Here is an 18925-nt window from a genome sequence, read left to right on the forward strand (position 1 = left end):
TGCTGTTTGTTTGTGGGCCTTTCTGTTCAAAGTTTGTCTTCAACAAGTGAAATGTATGCTCAACTGGGATAAGATCAGGTGACTGACTTAGGCATTTAAGAATATTCCAATTCTGACAAATTGCAAACTCCCCTAACAGAGGCAAAGTAAAGGAAGGATCTGTGCAATGAAAGCTGGAAAGTCACCAGGAATAGATGGCCTCCCAGCAGAGTTTTATCACAAATTTAGAGATTTGCTACGTCCATTTTTAACTGAGTATTACATGAAGCCTTTGAATATGGACGGCCCCCTGCAAGTTTTAATCTGGCCATAATATCAGTAGTTCCAAAGGCGACAAAGATTTAACGGATCCAGGCAATTACAGACTGATAAATTTAATCAATGTGGATTACAAAATTCTATCCAAAGTACTAACAATGAGGCTGGAGGTTGTACTACCACAAATTATTCATAAAGATCAAGTAGGGTTTATCAAGAATAGACACAAATCCTGCACTGGCTCCATATTTAAATGCACAGAAGGACTTGATACGGTGGAGTGGAAATATCTGTTTAGGACCCTGGAAAAATTTGAATTAGGCGACAACTTTTGCAGATGGATTAGAACCATATATTTGAGGCCAGAAGAAGCTGTATTTACGAATGGGGTACTCTCTCCTTTTTTGAGTATTTCTAGATCAACACGTCAAGGATGTAATTTAGGTCCATTTCTATTTACCATCTTTTCAGAGCCATTAGCTATTCAGAGAAAATGCAGAGATTAAAGGTGTATTTGGGGGAGGTAGAGAACACAAATTGTTCCTGTACACAGATGATGTTCTGGTATTAAGCCAAGACCCTGCTAATTATATCACAACACTATTAGAGGTGACTGATAATTATTCACTGTTTTTGGAGTACAAAGTTAATTGGCATAAATCAGAGGTGATGCCAGTTTCCCAAACTTGTAGTCATAACCTAATATTGGGCTTTAACTTTAAGTGGGTGGACAAAGGAATGGAGTGTGTTGTAATTGAATTGAACCCAAATATTGAGGATATTATGGCTAACAGTATGGGAAAATTAATAAGCAAAATCAATAAAAATTTGGATAAATTGAGTAAACTAGTTTGACATTGTGGGGAAAAGTAAACAGTAAAAATGGTTATATCAACAGTCATCAGCTATTATACAGGAATGTTGCCCATGTGTATCCCGCGACAGATGTTCCAAAGCTATAATAATATGATAAAAGATTTTCTTTGGAAGGGTTCGAACCCCTTATTAACATTAATCGACTTTCCCAACCAAAAAAAAGAAGAGGGAATAGACCTAGGCAATATAGAGTATTATAGCATCTCTTTTAAAAATGGCTAGATTAGGCAAACATTGCGCAATGAAAACCGATATAGATTGGATTTTAATAGAACAAGAGCTTGCATCTCCATCCACACCAATTTATATTTTATCACAAAAAGTAAATAAAGAGGGTAAGATGCAAAATCCTATTTTGAAATTTCAAAAATGATGTGGTTGGACGTGCATAAAAATATAAACTTGTGCCTTAAAAGTATGCCACCTTGTGGGATAATCTTAAAATAAAAATTGGTAAGCAGACTGTTTACTGGGCACAATGGCTAAGAAGAGGTATCAGAACTGTTGTGACTTATTTGAGGGAGATTTTTTCATGTCATATGAGAATATTACAAATAAGTTTTGTTTGGAGCGCTATTGTCATTTTTGGAAGTATTTACAAATAAGAAACTGTTTAAAAGGAAGAGTTACAATAACACACGAAAGTAACCTGATAGATAAGGAGGGATTTATGCAGCACAAAATTCTTAATATATATTATTATACTCCTTCAGCGCTGTATTGAATGGGTGTTGGTAGAGAGGACTTGTGTTGGAAATGTCGACAAGTAAAGGTACTGATACACACCCTCTGGGAATGCCGGCTGTTTTTTCCAGTTTGGAACAGTGTATTGAATTATATGCAGGGATGGATACCTTGTAATTTGTCCAGATCACCTAAATCATGTCTACTAGGAGACAAAGGAGAGATGCCACAGTTAAATAAACACCAGTTTAGAGTGTTAAGCACTGCATTGGTAACGTGCATCTTTTTTTAAGAGGGAAAAAGTTGCGGTGATGTGAAAAAATGACGAATTATAGCAACTCTGCTGACAGTGTTTACACGTGCTTCCATGGCAACTGTGTCAGACAGAATGTTTTTGGATTTGAAAAAAAATAAATTTATTAGTAAACCTTCGTGTTTGCAGCATTCAGCATACTCAGCATACTCAGATACCTGTGATTGCAGCGAGAGAGAGAAAAAACGACAAGCATACACTGATCCACTAAAGATCAGCCAGAGACAGGTGAACACCTGATCCCTAAAGGTATGAGCTTGGTGCACATTGCTTTAAAGACTTATTGCAGCAGAGATGCAAAGCTTTGTTTTACCTCCTAAGACCTGAACTCTTTCATGGCATGCCTTTTTAATTTCTCTTTGTTATTTGGGCTGTAAAAACAAAGAATTACTTTTTTTTGTTTGTTTCGACCTGATTTTTGTTTCTGAGAAAAATGAGATCCACATATGAGGACATTCACTTTAAATCTCAATGGCAGTATAATGTCCTCATAAGTGGATATCAGCCCCTTGTAGAGCAAAATTTTGCATTTTGGTCTAGACAACCCAAAATGTGTTGTGTGCACATATGTGGAGGCCAGGTCTTAGGATGTTAAATATATTGAATGATTCTAAGTAGAGAAAGTAAACAGCTTTTAATAATAAGTTTTGATTTTACATAGTGATGAATGCATCTTGTGTTTAAAGAGTGAATCACTGATCATTTTCTGTCTTTCTGCCATTTTACAGTGATGGCACGAAGAAGCCTCCGCCTGCAGGAGTCAGGCTATTATAGGGAAGACGGAGCTCCAAATATTTCATATAAAGAGACCTCATACAAGTATGTGTGTGGATGCTTTTGGGACTGCACGCTACATTCTGGATAAAACATCCTCAGGCGTGCCGACGGTGTAAATCTTCACCTGTAGAATAAGTCTTTAAACTTGTGTGTCATCTTTTAGGGTCTTCCGTCGGAGAAAACATAGGAGACGAGGTCCCTTTATGAACCCTCGCATACAGCAAAGTAAGGACCACTACTCAATTTTAACATCATTTAGAATGAGAGAAGAAGATTCTGTTATCAGACTGTAAACTCCCCTGTGGTTCTCTCTTTGCAGACAAAACAAGACTTTTAAAGACCATCACCGCTTTCTTACTGCTGCCCCTTCTGACTTTTGGTGAGTGAGTCAGAACTTTCTGTCAGACAATCCTTCCTAACACACAAGTAAAACCTGGACCATTTGTCCCCACATCCACCCCTAACCGCTCTACTTCGTGTCTCTTAGGAATTGTGAGCTGCACAATTTCCATAAACAGCAAAAAAGAAGCAGAAACAGCAGACACTCAGCCAATTTTTGAATCTCAAGGTAAAGATCGCCATCTTCATCTGTCTCATCATCATTTATACATGAATGTACACAAAGAAAACAAATAATTTGTCTGTGATTTGTGTGAATTCAGGAGCCATGATCCAAAGCGGGGTTTCCTCATGGACAGAGAACTCTGTGCGCAAATGTATGCAGTGGGTGGACCCCTCCAGGGCCAGTAGAAGAGTAATCCAAGTAAGAATGACATAGTTTGCACAGCAGGATTCAAAGTGATATAACATGGAGAAAAAGTTTACATTTATGAACTCTGGGCAGCGTAATAATTAATTTCTTTCCTCAGGAATATTTGCCTGTGCCTCCAGGGAACTGCTGGCCCCTGGCAGGTCAGAGTGTAATCATCTCAGTGTTCCACCCAGTCTCCATCACTGCCCTGACACTGGGACATCTCCGAAAACACCAGTCGCCCGATGGAACCAAAAAAAGCGCCCCAAGAGTGTTTTCTGCCTATGTGAGTGACATGATTTTGTTGATAGTCTAAAGATTTCACGTTTTTTTGTATTATAATTCTCACCAAAACCTCTCTTCTTCTTCAAGGGAATGTTGACCATAGGGGCAGAAGGGACCTTTTTGGGAACTTTCCTATATGACAGCCAAGGAAGAGAATTTCAGACCTTCAACCTACCAGTGAGTACAACACAAAAACATATTAGAGCTCTTTCAGTCATGCTGTTTTTAATGGGCTCAATTTGTAACCAAATAAGAAAAAACTGATGACAAAATTTACTGGGATGCACTGACAGCTGGTCTGGGAGGGGCTACTACCGCACAATGTTATATAGCATTTACTTTTCAACCTGGTTGGTTCTTTTCATTACCACCTCTCTCTCATTTGTCAACAGTATACGAACAACAGCATCTTCAGATATGTGAAGCTTAGGATTGAGTGGAACTCTGGAGATCAAGACTTCCCCTGCCTGTATAATTTTAGGGTCCATGGCAAACTCTTTACCTAATAAATGATTTGAATGACTGTGTTACCTGGGTAGTAAGTGAGTGACCAATTCTTGGGCTCTGGGGGCTCACAGCTGCCCAGGTACAGGCAGGGGTCTGAGGAGACCTGCAGGAGGAGTGGGGACCATCTTATTTTGAGTGATGGTGCAGGATCCAATATATTCCCCAACATATTTTTTCAGATTAGATCACCGAAATTTCCTTTGCTATGAACTTATAAGCAGTTAATTTAACTACTGAGTTAAATTTTGCTGTGTGTTCTCAATGCAATACCTTAGACTGAGCTGAAGTAGGAACATACAGATAGTTGGGCAGACCTCCAGGATCAGATCCATTCAGTAGACTGACTTTTACACAATGAGCCTATAATCCAGGTGTCTGTGGAGAATTTGCCAGACGTGGCTCTGTTGCTCATTGAGGGTTCTAGAAAAAAATCAAGATGTCGTCAAGGCAGACAATAACAAGAAAAATAAAATAAAATTCCTGAGGACATCATTAACAAGAGCTAGGAAAAAAGCTGGGACATTTGTGAGGACGAACAGCATCGCCAGGCACCTTAAATACCCAAGGTGGGTGTTGAAGGCTGTTTTCCATTTGTTGCCCTCACGAATCCTAACCAGATGGTAAGCATTTCCAGTTTGGAAAAGATGGACGTACCCTGCAGGAGTTCAAAGGTGGAAAAAAGGAAGAGGTAGTGGAACTTGTTTTTAACTGTAATCTGGTTAAGGGTGCAGTAGTCAATACGGGGATGGAGTGTTTTGTCTCTTTTCTCAATAAAGAAAAAAACAGCAGCTAAGAGTGAAAAAGATGGGCAAATGATACCTGCTCCTGTGTTAATCTCCCAAACATGAACAGAACAGTCTAAACAGATTTAATTCCCAGTAATTCGTACAGTTCCTTTAATGTGTGAGACATGAATAATGTGCCCTGGTTAGTCATTGTCTCTTTCGGGATGCTGACTCATGAGATGATCTGAAACTGGGCCTGCACCACACTCTTTGCCAAAATGGTGCACAGCGGCAGTGCTTCGGGATATCATGTTGCATAATCCACCAGATTACACATCCGCCACTAATACAAAGCGTTGAAATGGCTCGATGAGATCCATGCCAATCCACTCAAACAAGACCTGCAGTGGCACTATGGGATGTCGCCATTCACAAACCTAACCTCCACCCTCTCTGCCTCCAGAAAAGCCACAGGTCAAACCAGGGTTTGGTTGGACCAGGGTCTGCCGTGCTGCCAAGTGATCCTCAGCAAGCGTCACAGCCAGCTCGAGGTTCACTGGCCGATAACAGCAGACCCTCTCTGCTTTTCCTGTTGGGAGCCCCTCCATCAACTGCTGCAGTGTCAGCATGTTCAGCAGCTTAACTTCCCCCTCCATTGGGCTGGGTTGCAGCCACTTGGCTGCAGCATTGTGGAGCCTCCTGATGTAGGCTAATGGACGATCCCTCAGATGAGAAGGATACAAGACACTACATCCTTCAACCAAAGACACCCAGTGAGAGCTTTGAGCCCAGTCACACCATGACAGCAAGTGTGCATCAAGACACAAAGACTTCAGGCAAGGTGATGTTCCCTCATTTCACCCCACATTCATATTTCCTAGATAGTCCTTCAGGCACCATCAGGAGGGACAGAGAACATCTCCTTCTACTATCTGATCCCACACAGAGACAGTCAGCTCAGTCACTCAACTCACTTATTCACAGATGTATTACTCATTCACAGATTAAGCAGGAACTCCTTGGCTGGACCTGTAAAAGAGTAATACATTTAATAGATAAACTGAGAAAAGATGCAAATGTTATTTTGTTTTGTTTTTCATCTTGATCACAGTGTTGTTGTCTAGGCAAAAAATAAAAAAATTGCAGTGAGTTTGCTCAGTCAAACTAGGTCTGCTAATCAGCATCTGCTTCAGTGCTGAATCCATAACACACAATACAACAACACAAGAACTGCTCTAAAATCAGTGCCAACATGTCCAACCAGGAAAGAGGTACATATGTGCCTACCTCTCTAAAACACAAACATCCGTAAAACACGTGTAAATTCTGAGACACTGTCATGGCTTGGAGCTCTAGGTGATTTATAAATAAAAATACTGACATACATACTGACAAATACTGACATCTCAGCCAGTTCTATTGGGAGTCTTGTCAAAACTGACATCAGAAAGGTTTATATATAACAATGGGATAATCCTTTCCCAAAGGTCGAGCAACTGGTCTCCTCAGTTCAAAAAATGACTTGTCCATTTAAATCATAGGTGTCAAACTCTGGCCCGTGGGCCAAATTTGAAGCTATATATATATATATATTAGCTACAGCTAATATATATATATATATATTGTTTAGTATTAAGCTTTGCTTGTTCCATATTCAGTTTTTCAGCAAAACTTATTTGAGTCCATAAGAAAAGAAAAGAAAAACTTTTTAATTCAAATTTATTCCTGGAGTTTTTTTTATTTGTATTTATCTTCAGAGATATGTAGTAATCCAATTTATTTATATTTTTATTTAGGGTTACTTTACGCTGTGAATGCAAGTTAAAAACAAATAAAATTAGTGGTTTTACGTACATCAGTTACGTGACGGTTCAGTAGTTTTATTGTGAAAGTATCAGGAGCAATCACATTTTGCGCATGCGCACGATATGTCGTGTTTCCGCATACGGATCGGGTAGCGCCAGGTATGGCTGAAGTTGATTTTGGGGACAGTGAGCTCTTTCAGCAGCTCGATGAGCCTGCTCCCCCGGTCACGACGCACATTCGGTTCACAGATGATGATGAAGAGCAGGACGAGAGGAGCGAGCTCCGGAGCAGGCTGGAGGAGTGCGACGATTACATCCAGAGACTCACTGAGGAGAATATCCTTGTGGCAGTTTGTTAGCACTAGCTTAAATTTGCTAGCATAGGATGCAACCAAAACACAGCCAAGAAAATGACTTCTAACAGTCCTTTTTCTGCAGAATTTGTCATTTTTCTTTAATTCCCAGACCACATAAAATATTACGAAGGAAAATGAGCCTCCTGACGCGACCAAGGTAACTAGTAGACACCCAATAATGATCATTTCAAATGAAACGAAACTGTTCGCCAACCGTGATCCTGCGATGTTTTCCCTCCTCCAACACTACAGCGGCGTCACTGTTGAAGATGTTAACACCGACGGGCCTCTTCTTCAGGTCCTTTATACAAACAACATCATATCAAAGTAAGTCAGAATTCTTTATATTTTAAGTAAGTTTTTATGTATGAACGTATTTGTTGGTGAAATTATTACATCTATGGTAATGTTTAGTTTAGATCCATTCACAACATATGAATGACAATTTTTAATCACCCTGCTAGGACGTGTCGCCAGGAAATTGAAGACTGCATCTGCAGTGTGATTTTGAGGCACCATAAACCAGACGTTGAAAAGAGGTCCTCCTTTAACATCAAACCTCAGGTGTGTACCTAGAATATACAGAGCCGTGAAGAAGTTTTTTTTTGTGTCTATTTGTTAGAGGTGAAAATCACCAGACTCAACATGATAGAATATTACCACAATACCTCACTCAAAATATGACATTGTTCAGATTTTTTAACATTACAATAGCACATATTGTAATTTATCACTTTTTGACATAAAAGCTGTAAAAGGCTGATGGGGTAATATTGTAAAAAAAAAAAAAACCCAACAAAAAACATTTTGTTGCTGGTATGCTAACCCTGTCATTACAACCTACCATTAATGTTGCCATAAGACTAAGTTGGTATGCTGTCAGTCTGTCATTAAATGGGGTCAAGCTGGCAATAACATCCAGTCTGTTACTGATAATACGGCAAATACCTGTAATAAATCATTGAAAATTAAATACATGTGTCTGTCTACAAAGACAGAAAGGCACGATTAATTTTACATTTGCAAGGGGTGAGGGCGTTTTAGTTTTCTACACAGGTAAGTTTAGAAATTCTTTTTGACTTCATTATCAGAAACATAACTTTAACAATAGCATTTTGCATTTACTCAGGTTTTCATTGTCTTATAAAGTCGTTCATGATCTGAAACATGTAAATGTGACAGACAAATCTGCAAAAAAAAAAAAAAAAAAACAAGTCACGAAGGGAGAAAATTCTTTTTCACAGCACTGTATATTACTATTGTAAATATTTTCAATATCACAATTAAGTTTCTGTTTAAAAATACATATTTCTCCCTCTATAAAGAATTCCGCTTTTGCTTTGGACGAAGATCCACAGATGATGTCTTCCAGTAGTGTGAGAACAACAACAGAAGCCTTTAAAGTGAGCACATGCTGTTATTTCTCATTCAAACACACTGAAAACGAGATGTGTAGGCTCACAAGTAGTAACTTATTGTGTTATGTTTTTGTTTTAGGTTGTTGGGAGTGTCTTATATTTCACTACTTTCAGTGTTGATAAACTTGGACAGCCTCTGGTAAATGAAAACCCCCAGCTGACCGATGGATGGGATGTCCCAACGTATCTTTAACATGAATAAATTAAACATTTATTGCCTATGAAGTGCTGTAGTCAGATTTATTAAGTTTTAAAAATTCACAGCTGTGTAGACAAATGCATTATAGCTTCCTGAATTGCTGCAAAGTTATCAGCAAGTCTTCAACCAAGTCATTGGAACTGATGGCCAGGAAATAGAAATGAAAGACAAAAGGTAAGACTACAAAAATTCCATAGCTTTTCCTGTTTACAACTCTTCTTTGTTTGTGTGCTGGGTGGAATTTATAATGTATAATGATTCTGTCTCTGCTCTGTTCACTGTAGACCCAAGTCTATGTGTTTCAACTGTGGTTCAAGCAGTCACCAGCTGAGAGATTGTCCCAAGGTACCATTAATGATCTGTTAATCCAGGATGAACACAAGGACAGAACATAATTTAATATAGTAATGTATTTTTTTTCTCCTAGCCTAAAGACATGGCTGCAATTAATGAGAGAAGAAAGGAGTTCAATCAGAGCAACAACCAAGCCATGCAGAGTAACCAGAGATACCATGCTGATGAAGTGGAGGAGCGGTTTGCCAAATACAAGCCTGGAGTCATGAGGCAGGACTTTTTTTTTTTTACTCTCCACACATCTTTATTTACTCACAATTTTAATTTAATTACATAATGTTGCAAAAGTGCATATTTTACAGGGTTATATATAGGGATGGGTATTGATAAGATTTTAACGATTCCGATTCCATTTTCGATTCTGTTTAACGATTCGATTCCTTATCGATTCTCTTATCGATTCTTTTTTTTTAAAAAGGAGAACACTAAAGTCGATTAGCTTAGAACTGTGTTTTATATCTTCTCTTTGAACAAGATAGAAATTTAGGAGTAACATGGCCTTACAAACCCAACAGTGAGATCTTAAGAGATCCACAGCCTACGGCTCTTCAATGGGGTGTCACAGGGTCCCCAGGAAAAAAAATGTATATGTAAAATAATAAAATAAATATTCTCCTGTAGCAATAACAAAGTTTAACATAAATTATTCTGTAGCAATTACACAAGAATATCCAGTAATGTCCCTGCCTACAATTAAACACATTCACTTACCAAAGTGAAATCGGGGGCATCTGCTGTGGCAAATGGGTGCAAGCCTTTGACCACAAACTTAGACACTGCTGGGTGACATTCGTCTATCCTGGCCTGAAAGGAGACGCTACCGGTAGACTGCAGCGAGAACTGCCAGCATCTGAGCCAGCCTCTGTCTCTCTCATCATGGTTATCTAAATGCAACGCACAGTAATAGCAGGTTTTGTAATAAGGTAAATCGCGCTAACATAATATGCAATGCTAATTGATTAGTTACCTGCAGTATTAACGGGAGAGGACGTGGAAACGCTACCGCTGCTGCTGGGTTGAGCTTCGCTAGTCCGGAGCGGATCAAAAACACGACATTCATTGAAAGCAATCGCGTGTTTTTTGAGCAAAATGCTTTTACATGTTCGTAGTGTTTCCTCCCTTTGATGAAATCTCTACTTTGCAAGTATTGCACGTTGCCCTGTTGTCATCCTTTCTCATAAAGTGTAACCAAACTTTTGAGCGTTTGTGCCGCTCAGGCGCCGTGTTTCCTACTGGGTAAAAGACGCTACTCAACGTGATGACGTCATTCGGGTCGACTGGAATCGATAAGGGAATCGTTTTTAAAAGTGGCAAACGATTCCAAGGAATTGAAACAGTGGGAACCGGTTCTCAACAAGAACCGGTTTTCGATACCCATCCCTAGTTATATATACGTACCTCATTTCATAAAATGAAAAAAAAGTGTTATCTGGGGACTCAATTTAAAATAAATAAAGGCTCAAAATTTGGGAATCATTAATGGGAAAAAAAATCATAAAAATGAAAAATGGTGAAGGCACAGTCTCCCTGCAAACTGACAACTGTGGGAGAGAGAAACAAAATAAGATATAAGAGGGGAAAGAATGACCCCTGTTACATTTTATTATGATTATGAATTCCCTTGGAAATGACCACTAAGTGATCTTTTTTCATCATATGGGTGAAAATTGCCCAACGTTATTGTCCTAAGGTTTATGTTTGCAACAGTACCTTTTTCAGTACTCATGTTGAAATAAGTCTGTACTTCTCAATTGAATTTTAAAAATGTATTGTATTTACAACATTTTACAACCACAGCAGCTTCCAGGTTCTTTGTCTGACAGTGTAATATTTGTTCTGTTTACATCTGTTTTTCTACCAAATTAATTACATGAAGAAGAAGCTGTCAGTGTCTCACTCAGAGTTTCTAAATCATAATCCTTGGCTTCAGCTTCTTTCATGCTGGTGGTAGACTTGCTGCAGTTAGCTGCATGTCCTTTAATACATTTGGGTTTCTGAAAGCGTAACCACACCCAAGACTGCTTTTGGCTCGCTGCTACTGCCGCCCTGTGAGCCTGTTGTTCTTGAGAGGTTGCAGTTTCAGCAACATTGGCAGTAAATGGACTTTTTCTTTTAAAGCGCTTTTCTACACTCTCTGAGCACTGAAAGCGCAACTTGCTTTATTCACCCATTCACACAAGTACTTTTTTCTAAGCTTTTCCTCGGTAAGTGCTTTCTATCTCACATTCGTACTCCAAAGGCTTCATCCGTTAGTTAGTTTATACCAAAGATATTTGGCATGTAGATCACATGGTTTTGGTCTCTATGTCACCTTAGACAAGTGTAATTTTTAGTCTTTTAATTTTTCATTTGATTTATTTACTGTGTTGTGCTGTTAAACAGTGAGGAGCTGCTGACAGCTCTGGGCATTGATGAGAACACCCTACCTCCTCTGATCTATCGCATGAGGCAGCTAGGTTACCCACCAGGTTGGCTCAAAGAGGCAGAGATGGAAAACTCTGGCTTATCACTGTATGACGGAAATGGTAAGTTTGAAAAAGAACTAAACAGCTTCACAATTTGTTTTCTTTGTTGAACAGAGTAAGTAGAAAAATAAAAGCTTCTGCAGTCTGCACAGATTATAGAGGATGTTGTTTTTTTCTCTCTTACAGCATCAAGTGATGGCACTGTAACTGACAACACTAATTCACAAAACCTCTCTTATGATGTTTCCAAACTGGTGGATTTCCCAGGTTTCAATGTAGCCGCACCACACAAAATGAAAGATGTAAGTGTTGCAGTCTGCCTTTTCAAATGTTTGACCTCCAGTACCGCCTGGTATCCAGTAAAAAGTAAATATGTGATGTACTGTTTCAAAACCATCAACATTAAATGTTGATTTGATGTCATAAAAATAAGAAAGGGGCAATGAAAGACTAGAAATATCTTGTTGAATAATTTCAACACAACACATTTTTAGGTAAATTGCAACAGATCAGTACTTGTGAAGCTAAATTTACATTCTCTAGTCTGGTTAAATCAAACTCTGCTTTGTTTCCCCCTTTGTTGCGATTTGTTTCTGTAGCCAGACATGCTTTGCATTCTGGCACACAGCAGAGTACACAAACATTTTTGATTTGATTGGGGTTTTCACTGTGTGAATATAAACCAAAACATGGGAAAAATAATAATAAATGTAAGGTTCTTTCTCAGTGTGAAATTGGAAGGAATTTGAGGTGTTTGTCATCTAAAAAAGATGATTTCAAAAAATAATTTGGTGAATCTAGAAAAAAATCGCTGCACATAGATATATGACTGAGATCCTCAGGCCAACAGACGGTTCTGCAATATCCACAGCTTTATAGTGGAGATCACTGACTGACTGAAAATGTAAACAGGACACAGAAATGACACGACTGCCACCTGTCATGTCATCTGACAACTAAAAAGGTTAAATTCTGATGAGGAGAGGGACCATCTGAGTAGTTATCAGAAAAAAAACAGCGTCCATGTTTGTATGGGTGTCAGCCCTGTGAATGCTGAAACACACACACAGGGTCAGGAGCAACATTTTTCAGCCATCTAGACAGTTGTGGAGTAAATAAAAGTCCAGGTACTAAATTGCGTTAAAACACAACTAAAAAGACCCTGAGCTGAAAGAATGGGAAAATATTTTATTTCCTCATGAATTTGTACAGTGTTTTTTTTTGTTTGTTTGTTTTTTAATTTTTAAAAAGAGCTAATTTATATTGGGGTGTATATGAGCTTCTTATGACTTTTTGACAAATGTTGCTGGCATCAACAATGATTACATATTTTTAGTTTCCAAACTTGCTATGTTGTCTTTGTGTTATTTTCAATTAAATGTGGAGTTTAAATGGTTTACAACCCATTAAAGTATGCTGGGACCTTTTTTTTGCTGTCTTTTTTATTAAGTTAAATAACACTTTTTCTTTATTTCTGTTGTATCTTCAGGAGTTCCTGCATTATGGTTCAATTCCAATGCAGAGCAGCCACATGAAGCAAAACTATGCAGCCTACCTGTCCAGCTTCTTTCCCACGGTCTGTATCCCAGCTCCCTACTGACTTCTTGCAACGGCAGCTTCTCAACTTCAACCAAATTTTTATCGGCCACCACCTTGAGCAAAATTTAGCAGATTAGTGCTCATTCTTAGAAATAAGATATAGATTAGATATTTAAGCCATTACTGTTCTCATCGAGGACAAAATCTACTGTCTTGAGGTTACTTTGCTCTGTGCAACAGTTTATGGTGTTCACATGACCCATCCTTTAAAATCTCCTTTACGCATTTTACAGCATGAATCAACACTGATCCAACTGCACAGACCTCCATTTAATCCACAGGATTTCAATATTTCTACTTAAATATGTTGCTAATGTAACCCGTTCATGCGTTACGCCTGTTGTTCTGCGTTGTGTTCTGGCGTGAAAGTAAGAGGCAGGAGACAGTACTGAGTCTTTGGCTCTTTACTGCACATCTGCAACACAGAAATATGCGTTCGATCTGTGTGTGTCATGCGACTGCCAGTACACCTCTCCTCCGGCCATGCTGAAAGGAGCTGTGACCGGGGCACACATGCACGCGCCTACGTCACCACGCAGCGCACACATGCACATGAACGCACACAGACTCGGATCACACAGGTAGGAGAGTGAGATGCAAAAATGACATATTTAATCCAAAAAAAGAAAGTGTTTTGGGTGAAATTCACAAGTATTTAACACATATGTTACACTAAGAAAGGAAAAACAAAAGTCGTGCTTTTTGGTCTTATTGCATGTTGCTCTTGCCAACAGCCTGGTGCCGCCTCCAGCAAGAGAAGACATGAATTTGACTCATCTCCACAGCTGAGGAAGAGGAGTAAATTTAGCCCGGACCGGACCCCAGACAGGAGCTCGGACATGGATATTGAATCAGGTAACCGTACATCTGGGTGTCACAGCCTGCATTCATGTTCTCCTTGAATGGTTAGATTTCCAGAGTTGGGATCCCATCCATCCAACTTCACTTTGTGTTTTTAAGTTGGAATGTAAAAACTATGGATCTTCTAAAGATGAGTAGTTCTCATTTTACTGTTGTTGAACCAACATGTTGACCTGGCTGCTGCCAGTATATCAATGCTCTATGTAAATTGTTACCAGGATTATTGCTAATTAATAACTTTTTTAACAAGAGTAGATCACGCTGAGTTCACAGAAACAATGTTTTGGTTTGGTATTTGTAGCTCAGTTGCACAAAAATACACAGTCAGCACTCTGTGGATGATTTTATTTTATTTCTTCTCATAGATCCAGGAACACCTCATCAAATTCACAGCTCTGATGATTTCCAGTTCCAGCCACCACTGCCTCCTGGCTCTCCTTGCTTTAGTTCTCCTCCGCCTTTACCACAGGGCACTCCTCCTGCTACACCCACCCCCCCACCTCTCCCTAAAGGTACACCTCCACTTACTCCCACCAACGGCTCTCCAGCTGTGCGAGGGCGTGACTGGGTGGTGGTTGATGAGACTGGGGAGGGAACAGAGGATGACCTGACACTGGAGGAACTGGAGGAGCAGCAGAGACTGATCTGGGCAGCTCTAGAAAATGCTGACATGGCCTCTAACAGTGACTGTGAGACACCTGCCGCACAAACTCCTGTACCAAGTTCACCAAGTGTATCCACATCTGCACACGCGGACACAGAAACTGAAGACACGGATGAAGGAATGGACTCAATAAAACCTGAAGAACCTTCCCTAAGCAAAGAAAATCAACCGGAAGTTCAAGAGGGTTTGTCATTAAGCCCGGGACCAGTCAAAGTTAAGGACGATAGCCCTCAGAGTCCCGAACCAGCCGAAATCCAGGAAAGCACCCCTCAGAGTCCCGAGCCAGTTAAAACTCAGGACAGCACCCCTCAGAGTCCCGAGCCAGTGAAAACCCAAGACAGCACCCCTCAGAGTCCCGAGCCAGTTAAAACTCAGGACAGCACCCCTCAGAGTCCCGAGCCAGTTAAAACTCAGGACAGCACCCCTCAGAGTCCCGAGCCAGTTAAAACTCAGGACAGCACCCCTCAGAGTCCCATTTCACTGTTAGTCGAGGACGGCACATTTCAGAGTCCTGAGCCAGTGAAAGCCGAAGTAGACAACCCACAGAGCCCCGAGTCAGATTTGCCTCATCCGGTGAGTGGAGACTGTACGACTCCAGGGCATCTCGACAAGATAACTGCTGTTCCGCATCGTAGCAAGTTTGCAGCTGGCATCGTTCCATTTGAAGATACACCAGAGTTCACTGAAGTTGCTGAAGCCACAGGAACATACCTTAGGATCAGAGACTTGCTTAAAAGTTCCCCACGAAGTCTGGCGAAGAAGAAGTGACAGTTTATTGCCTTGATTCAAAACACAGTATATTTTAATGGAAAGTCTTCATTTCATCTCCATTCAGCATGGTTTTTTCTATTCTGTGTAAATGCAGTCGATATGTAAAATTCAGTTAGGGAAAGCCTTTTAAAGATGCTTCAACAACTGATTTTGACCAACTAGTCTGAGATTCTTTTTCAGCACAAGTGAACTGTTTACTTCACTGTAAAATGTGTACAATGGTAATCTCTTGACCTGCATTATTTTTCATCTTGTGGTGTTTTTGTGTTATTTGTTCCACTCGAATTTCTCTAAAGTAATGGAGTAAACAATATTGTTTCTGCTCAAGTTGCTATGTCTGATTGCAGATTTCACCCCCATGGCCAAATGAAATATGCAAATTAGCCCTTTTATTGACCAAGATTTATGGACATACTTTGTCATTTTTGCTGTAAAATTGAAGAAAAAAAGTTATTCTCATGTTTCAGGAATCATTTTAATGTGCTCTTAAGCCCCAAATGTTGGAGGAATACGGTAACGTGACACACACATGGTAACGAATAGGAGCTGATTTTCTTTTTCTGTCCATATTCAGAAAGCAGTACCTTATAAATGCCATATGCTACCATGTTACACCAAATATCCCTGTAAAGCTTGCCTTCTCTTCTCTCCCAAACTATTTGAATTTGGTCTCTAGCAAAAACGGTAATGCAGTTTCAGGAATTTAAATAGTTCTTGTAATATATGCCTGCCGGCAGCCCCATGATAGACAATGATTATATTCTTCAATGTCTGTGAAGGTTCTCAGTCGTCCTGGTCTTCAGTTCTGAAGAAGCCTTTTGGATGAGAAGTGAAATGTCTTCAAGCAGCTTAAAGAAGTCGTGATGCTCTTCTTTCAAAGCTCCTTAGACTATATTCTTCAATATTAGCTATTTTAGCAGCGCTCAGTGAAGATTCCTGTGGCACTCTGAATAGCTGATCTAATCATGTCTTTGAACCACCTTGAAAGTGAAATTTCAGCAAGTTGAAATTCAGTTAAAGTAAAATTTACTTTACCGCAAAATATGTGGCGATGCATCAGGAGTATAACAGACTGTAAACACAGTAACCAACAGGTTAGCTGTGATCCAACTCTCCCTGACACCTTGAACAGTTTCTTTGCACTCTTTGACTCATCCAGCAGCAGAGAGACTGTATCTCCCTCAGCTGGAGGAGCAGAATTATCCTCTCATCCACAGTGGTGCTTAGATAACAACCTTATCCTGAACACCAGCAAGATTAAGGAGTTCATTATGGACTGCAGGATATCCAGGAAGACAGAACAAACGCCTCTCCTTGTATACGGGGAGGGAGTAGAGCGTGTGGACAACGTCAAGTTCCTGGGTCTTCACTTAACGTGACCTGATCTGGTAGCTGAACACATCACACCTGGTGATTAAAGTCCAACTAAGGGTCTTCTTCCTCTTGAAGCTAAAATGGACCGGACTCTCTTCTTGCTGCTTGTGAACATCTACAGAGCCACAATAGAAGGCATCTGCTGTCTTAGCATGACAGTGTGGTACAACAGCTGCCCAGCACAAGATGGAAAAACTTGACCCGGGTGAAAACACTCCGCGTCCACACTAGCGTTTTCAGAGTTGTGCGTCCACATTGAAATGGCCCAAAACGCTTACGTTCCAGTCCTGCGCATACGCAAAAGCGAGTGAGAATTAAAGAATTTGAAGAAAAGCTATCTGGAGCATGTACAAACTGATATCGATCTTTTTTAGGGCTGTGGAAATTGAGAGCAATCAAAACAACTGCTGTATAATGCACTCCGCTGTCTTTGTTTAATTGGTCACATGACTACAATGCAGCATCGTTTTAGAAAGTCTGTGTTTTCGAGTGTCCACACTGCGACAGGACAGCTCAGTTTTGAAATGTATGCGTTTTCGAGAGCGTTTCCAAAACGCTGCGTTTTTCCTTGGGGAAAACGCCGTCTTAGTGTGGACCGAAGGCCAAAACGGAGAGAAGACGATGCGCTTTCAAACGAAAACGCATTAGTGTGAACGTAGCCTTAATTGTTTTATAGTGTTGGTTGTGTGTGTATGTATGTAAATGAATGCATAAGGTGTGAGTTAAGTCCCTCTTCTAATGAAATTTAATTAGGTGTGAACACATAATTACAAGCAATGAAAGTGTTGCACATAACTACATTTACACAGATTCAACAAGGAGCTAGAAACATTCCTCAGAAATTTTGACTCATGTTGACATCATAGCGTCACACAGTTACTGCAGATTTGTTGCACATCCGTGATGTGAATCTGCTGTTCCATCACATTCCAAAGGTGCTGTATTCGATTGAGATCTGGTGACAGTGAAGGTCATTTGAGTATAGTAAACTCAGTTTTATGTTCAAGAAAACAGTTTAAGATGATCTGAGCTTTTTCACACAGTCTGTCAACCTGCTGGAAGCAGCCATCAGAAAATGGGGACAATTTAATTACAGAGGGTTGGATATTGTCAGCAACAATACTCAGGTAGCCTTTGGATTTTAAATTAGTATTAATATCTACGACACCACAAGCAGTCTGAATCACTGATACAAGGTAAGATGACTTATAGTAGCCTCGTTGTTTTGTTGCTCACAGGAATGGCATCCAGTGTGGTCTTCTGCCACTGTTCTTCTGCTTCTACTTTCACAAACACTACTGGTCAAAAGTTTTAGAACACCCCAATTTTTCAATTTTTTAAATTGAAAAATATGCAGTTCAATGTCTCATTGCACTCTGAAATGAAAGCAGAGTACAAATAAGCAATTGGAGTTAAAAAGAAATAATCATGGAATCAATTTGTACACAATAATGTATTCTAAAATTATGAGTCGTCAAAGTAGCCAGATTTGGCAAATATAACAGCTGAACACACCCGAGGCTTTCTTTTTACAATAGAAATCAAATATTCTTCAGAAAGTTCTTCCAATATCTGTTGTAGAGGTTCCCATGAATGTGTGTGGCACCAGCTAAATGGGGTTTAAGTCTGGAGACTGCACAAGATAAAAGTCCATTCGGGAAAGAAGGATTATGACTTATTTTACGTATTTTAAATTCACTGAGACTTATGCAGTCAGGAAAATGTTTAAACTACAATTCTAAATAGTCACAAATCAAAAGTTAAATCATATTAAAACATGACTGACACTGCAATATTAACACAACTCAAAAACATAAGAACCCTGGGTCACCAGACCCAGTATCATGACAGTTTGTCTACTAGGAAGCTGAAGGGTAGCTCTG

The 18925-nt window shown here is 39.7% G+C and overlaps 2 protein-coding genes and 1 long non-coding RNA gene across 3 annotated transcripts; all 3 read left to right on the top strand.

The window, feature by feature from the left end:
- The first annotated feature begins 2260 nt into the window (after window positions 1-2260).
- LOC106676754 (uncharacterized) lies at window positions 2261-3244 on the top strand. Its single transcript, XR_001342437.3, has 4 exons — window positions 2261-2380; window positions 2860-2950; window positions 3072-3133; window positions 3228-3244. It is a non-coding gene; the product is annotated as an uncharacterized LOC106676754 (long non-coding RNA).
- A 159-nt stretch (window positions 3245-3403) lies between these two features.
- Window positions 3404-4472, top strand: LOC101480350 (SUN domain-containing protein 3-like). Its single transcript, XM_024804435.2, has 5 exons — window positions 3404-3476; window positions 3571-3671; window positions 3778-3945; window positions 4032-4121; window positions 4337-4472. The coding sequence occupies exons 2-5, from the start codon at window positions 3576-3578 to the stop codon at window positions 4448-4450; spliced, it is 468 nt and encodes a 155-aa protein (XP_024660203.1). The 5' UTR covers window positions 3404-3476; window positions 3571-3575; the 3' UTR covers window positions 4451-4472.
- Window positions 4473-7097: 2625 nt separating this feature from the next.
- On the top strand, window positions 7098-15995 carry zcchc8 (zinc finger, CCHC domain containing 8). The gene is made up of 14 exons (XM_014413976.4): window positions 7098-7317; window positions 7452-7494; window positions 7590-7664; window positions 7802-7901; window positions 8663-8740; window positions 8835-8938; window positions 9063-9128; window positions 9239-9299; window positions 9382-9518; window positions 11691-11833; window positions 11960-12075; window positions 13263-13349; window positions 14107-14227; window positions 14599-15995. Exons 1-14 carry the CDS (start codon window positions 7143-7145, stop codon window positions 15663-15665), a joined length of 2373 nt encoding a protein of 790 aa, XP_014269462.2. The 5' UTR covers window positions 7098-7142; the 3' UTR covers window positions 15666-15995.
- The last annotated feature ends 2930 nt before the right edge of the window (window positions 15996-18925 follow it).

Source organism: Maylandia zebra, linkage group LG12 (assembly GCF_041146795.1).
Source record: "Maylandia zebra isolate NMK-2024a linkage group LG12, Mzebra_GT3a, whole genome shotgun sequence".
Classification (NCBI taxonomy): domain Eukaryota; kingdom Metazoa; phylum Chordata; class Actinopteri; order Cichliformes; family Cichlidae; genus Maylandia; species Maylandia zebra.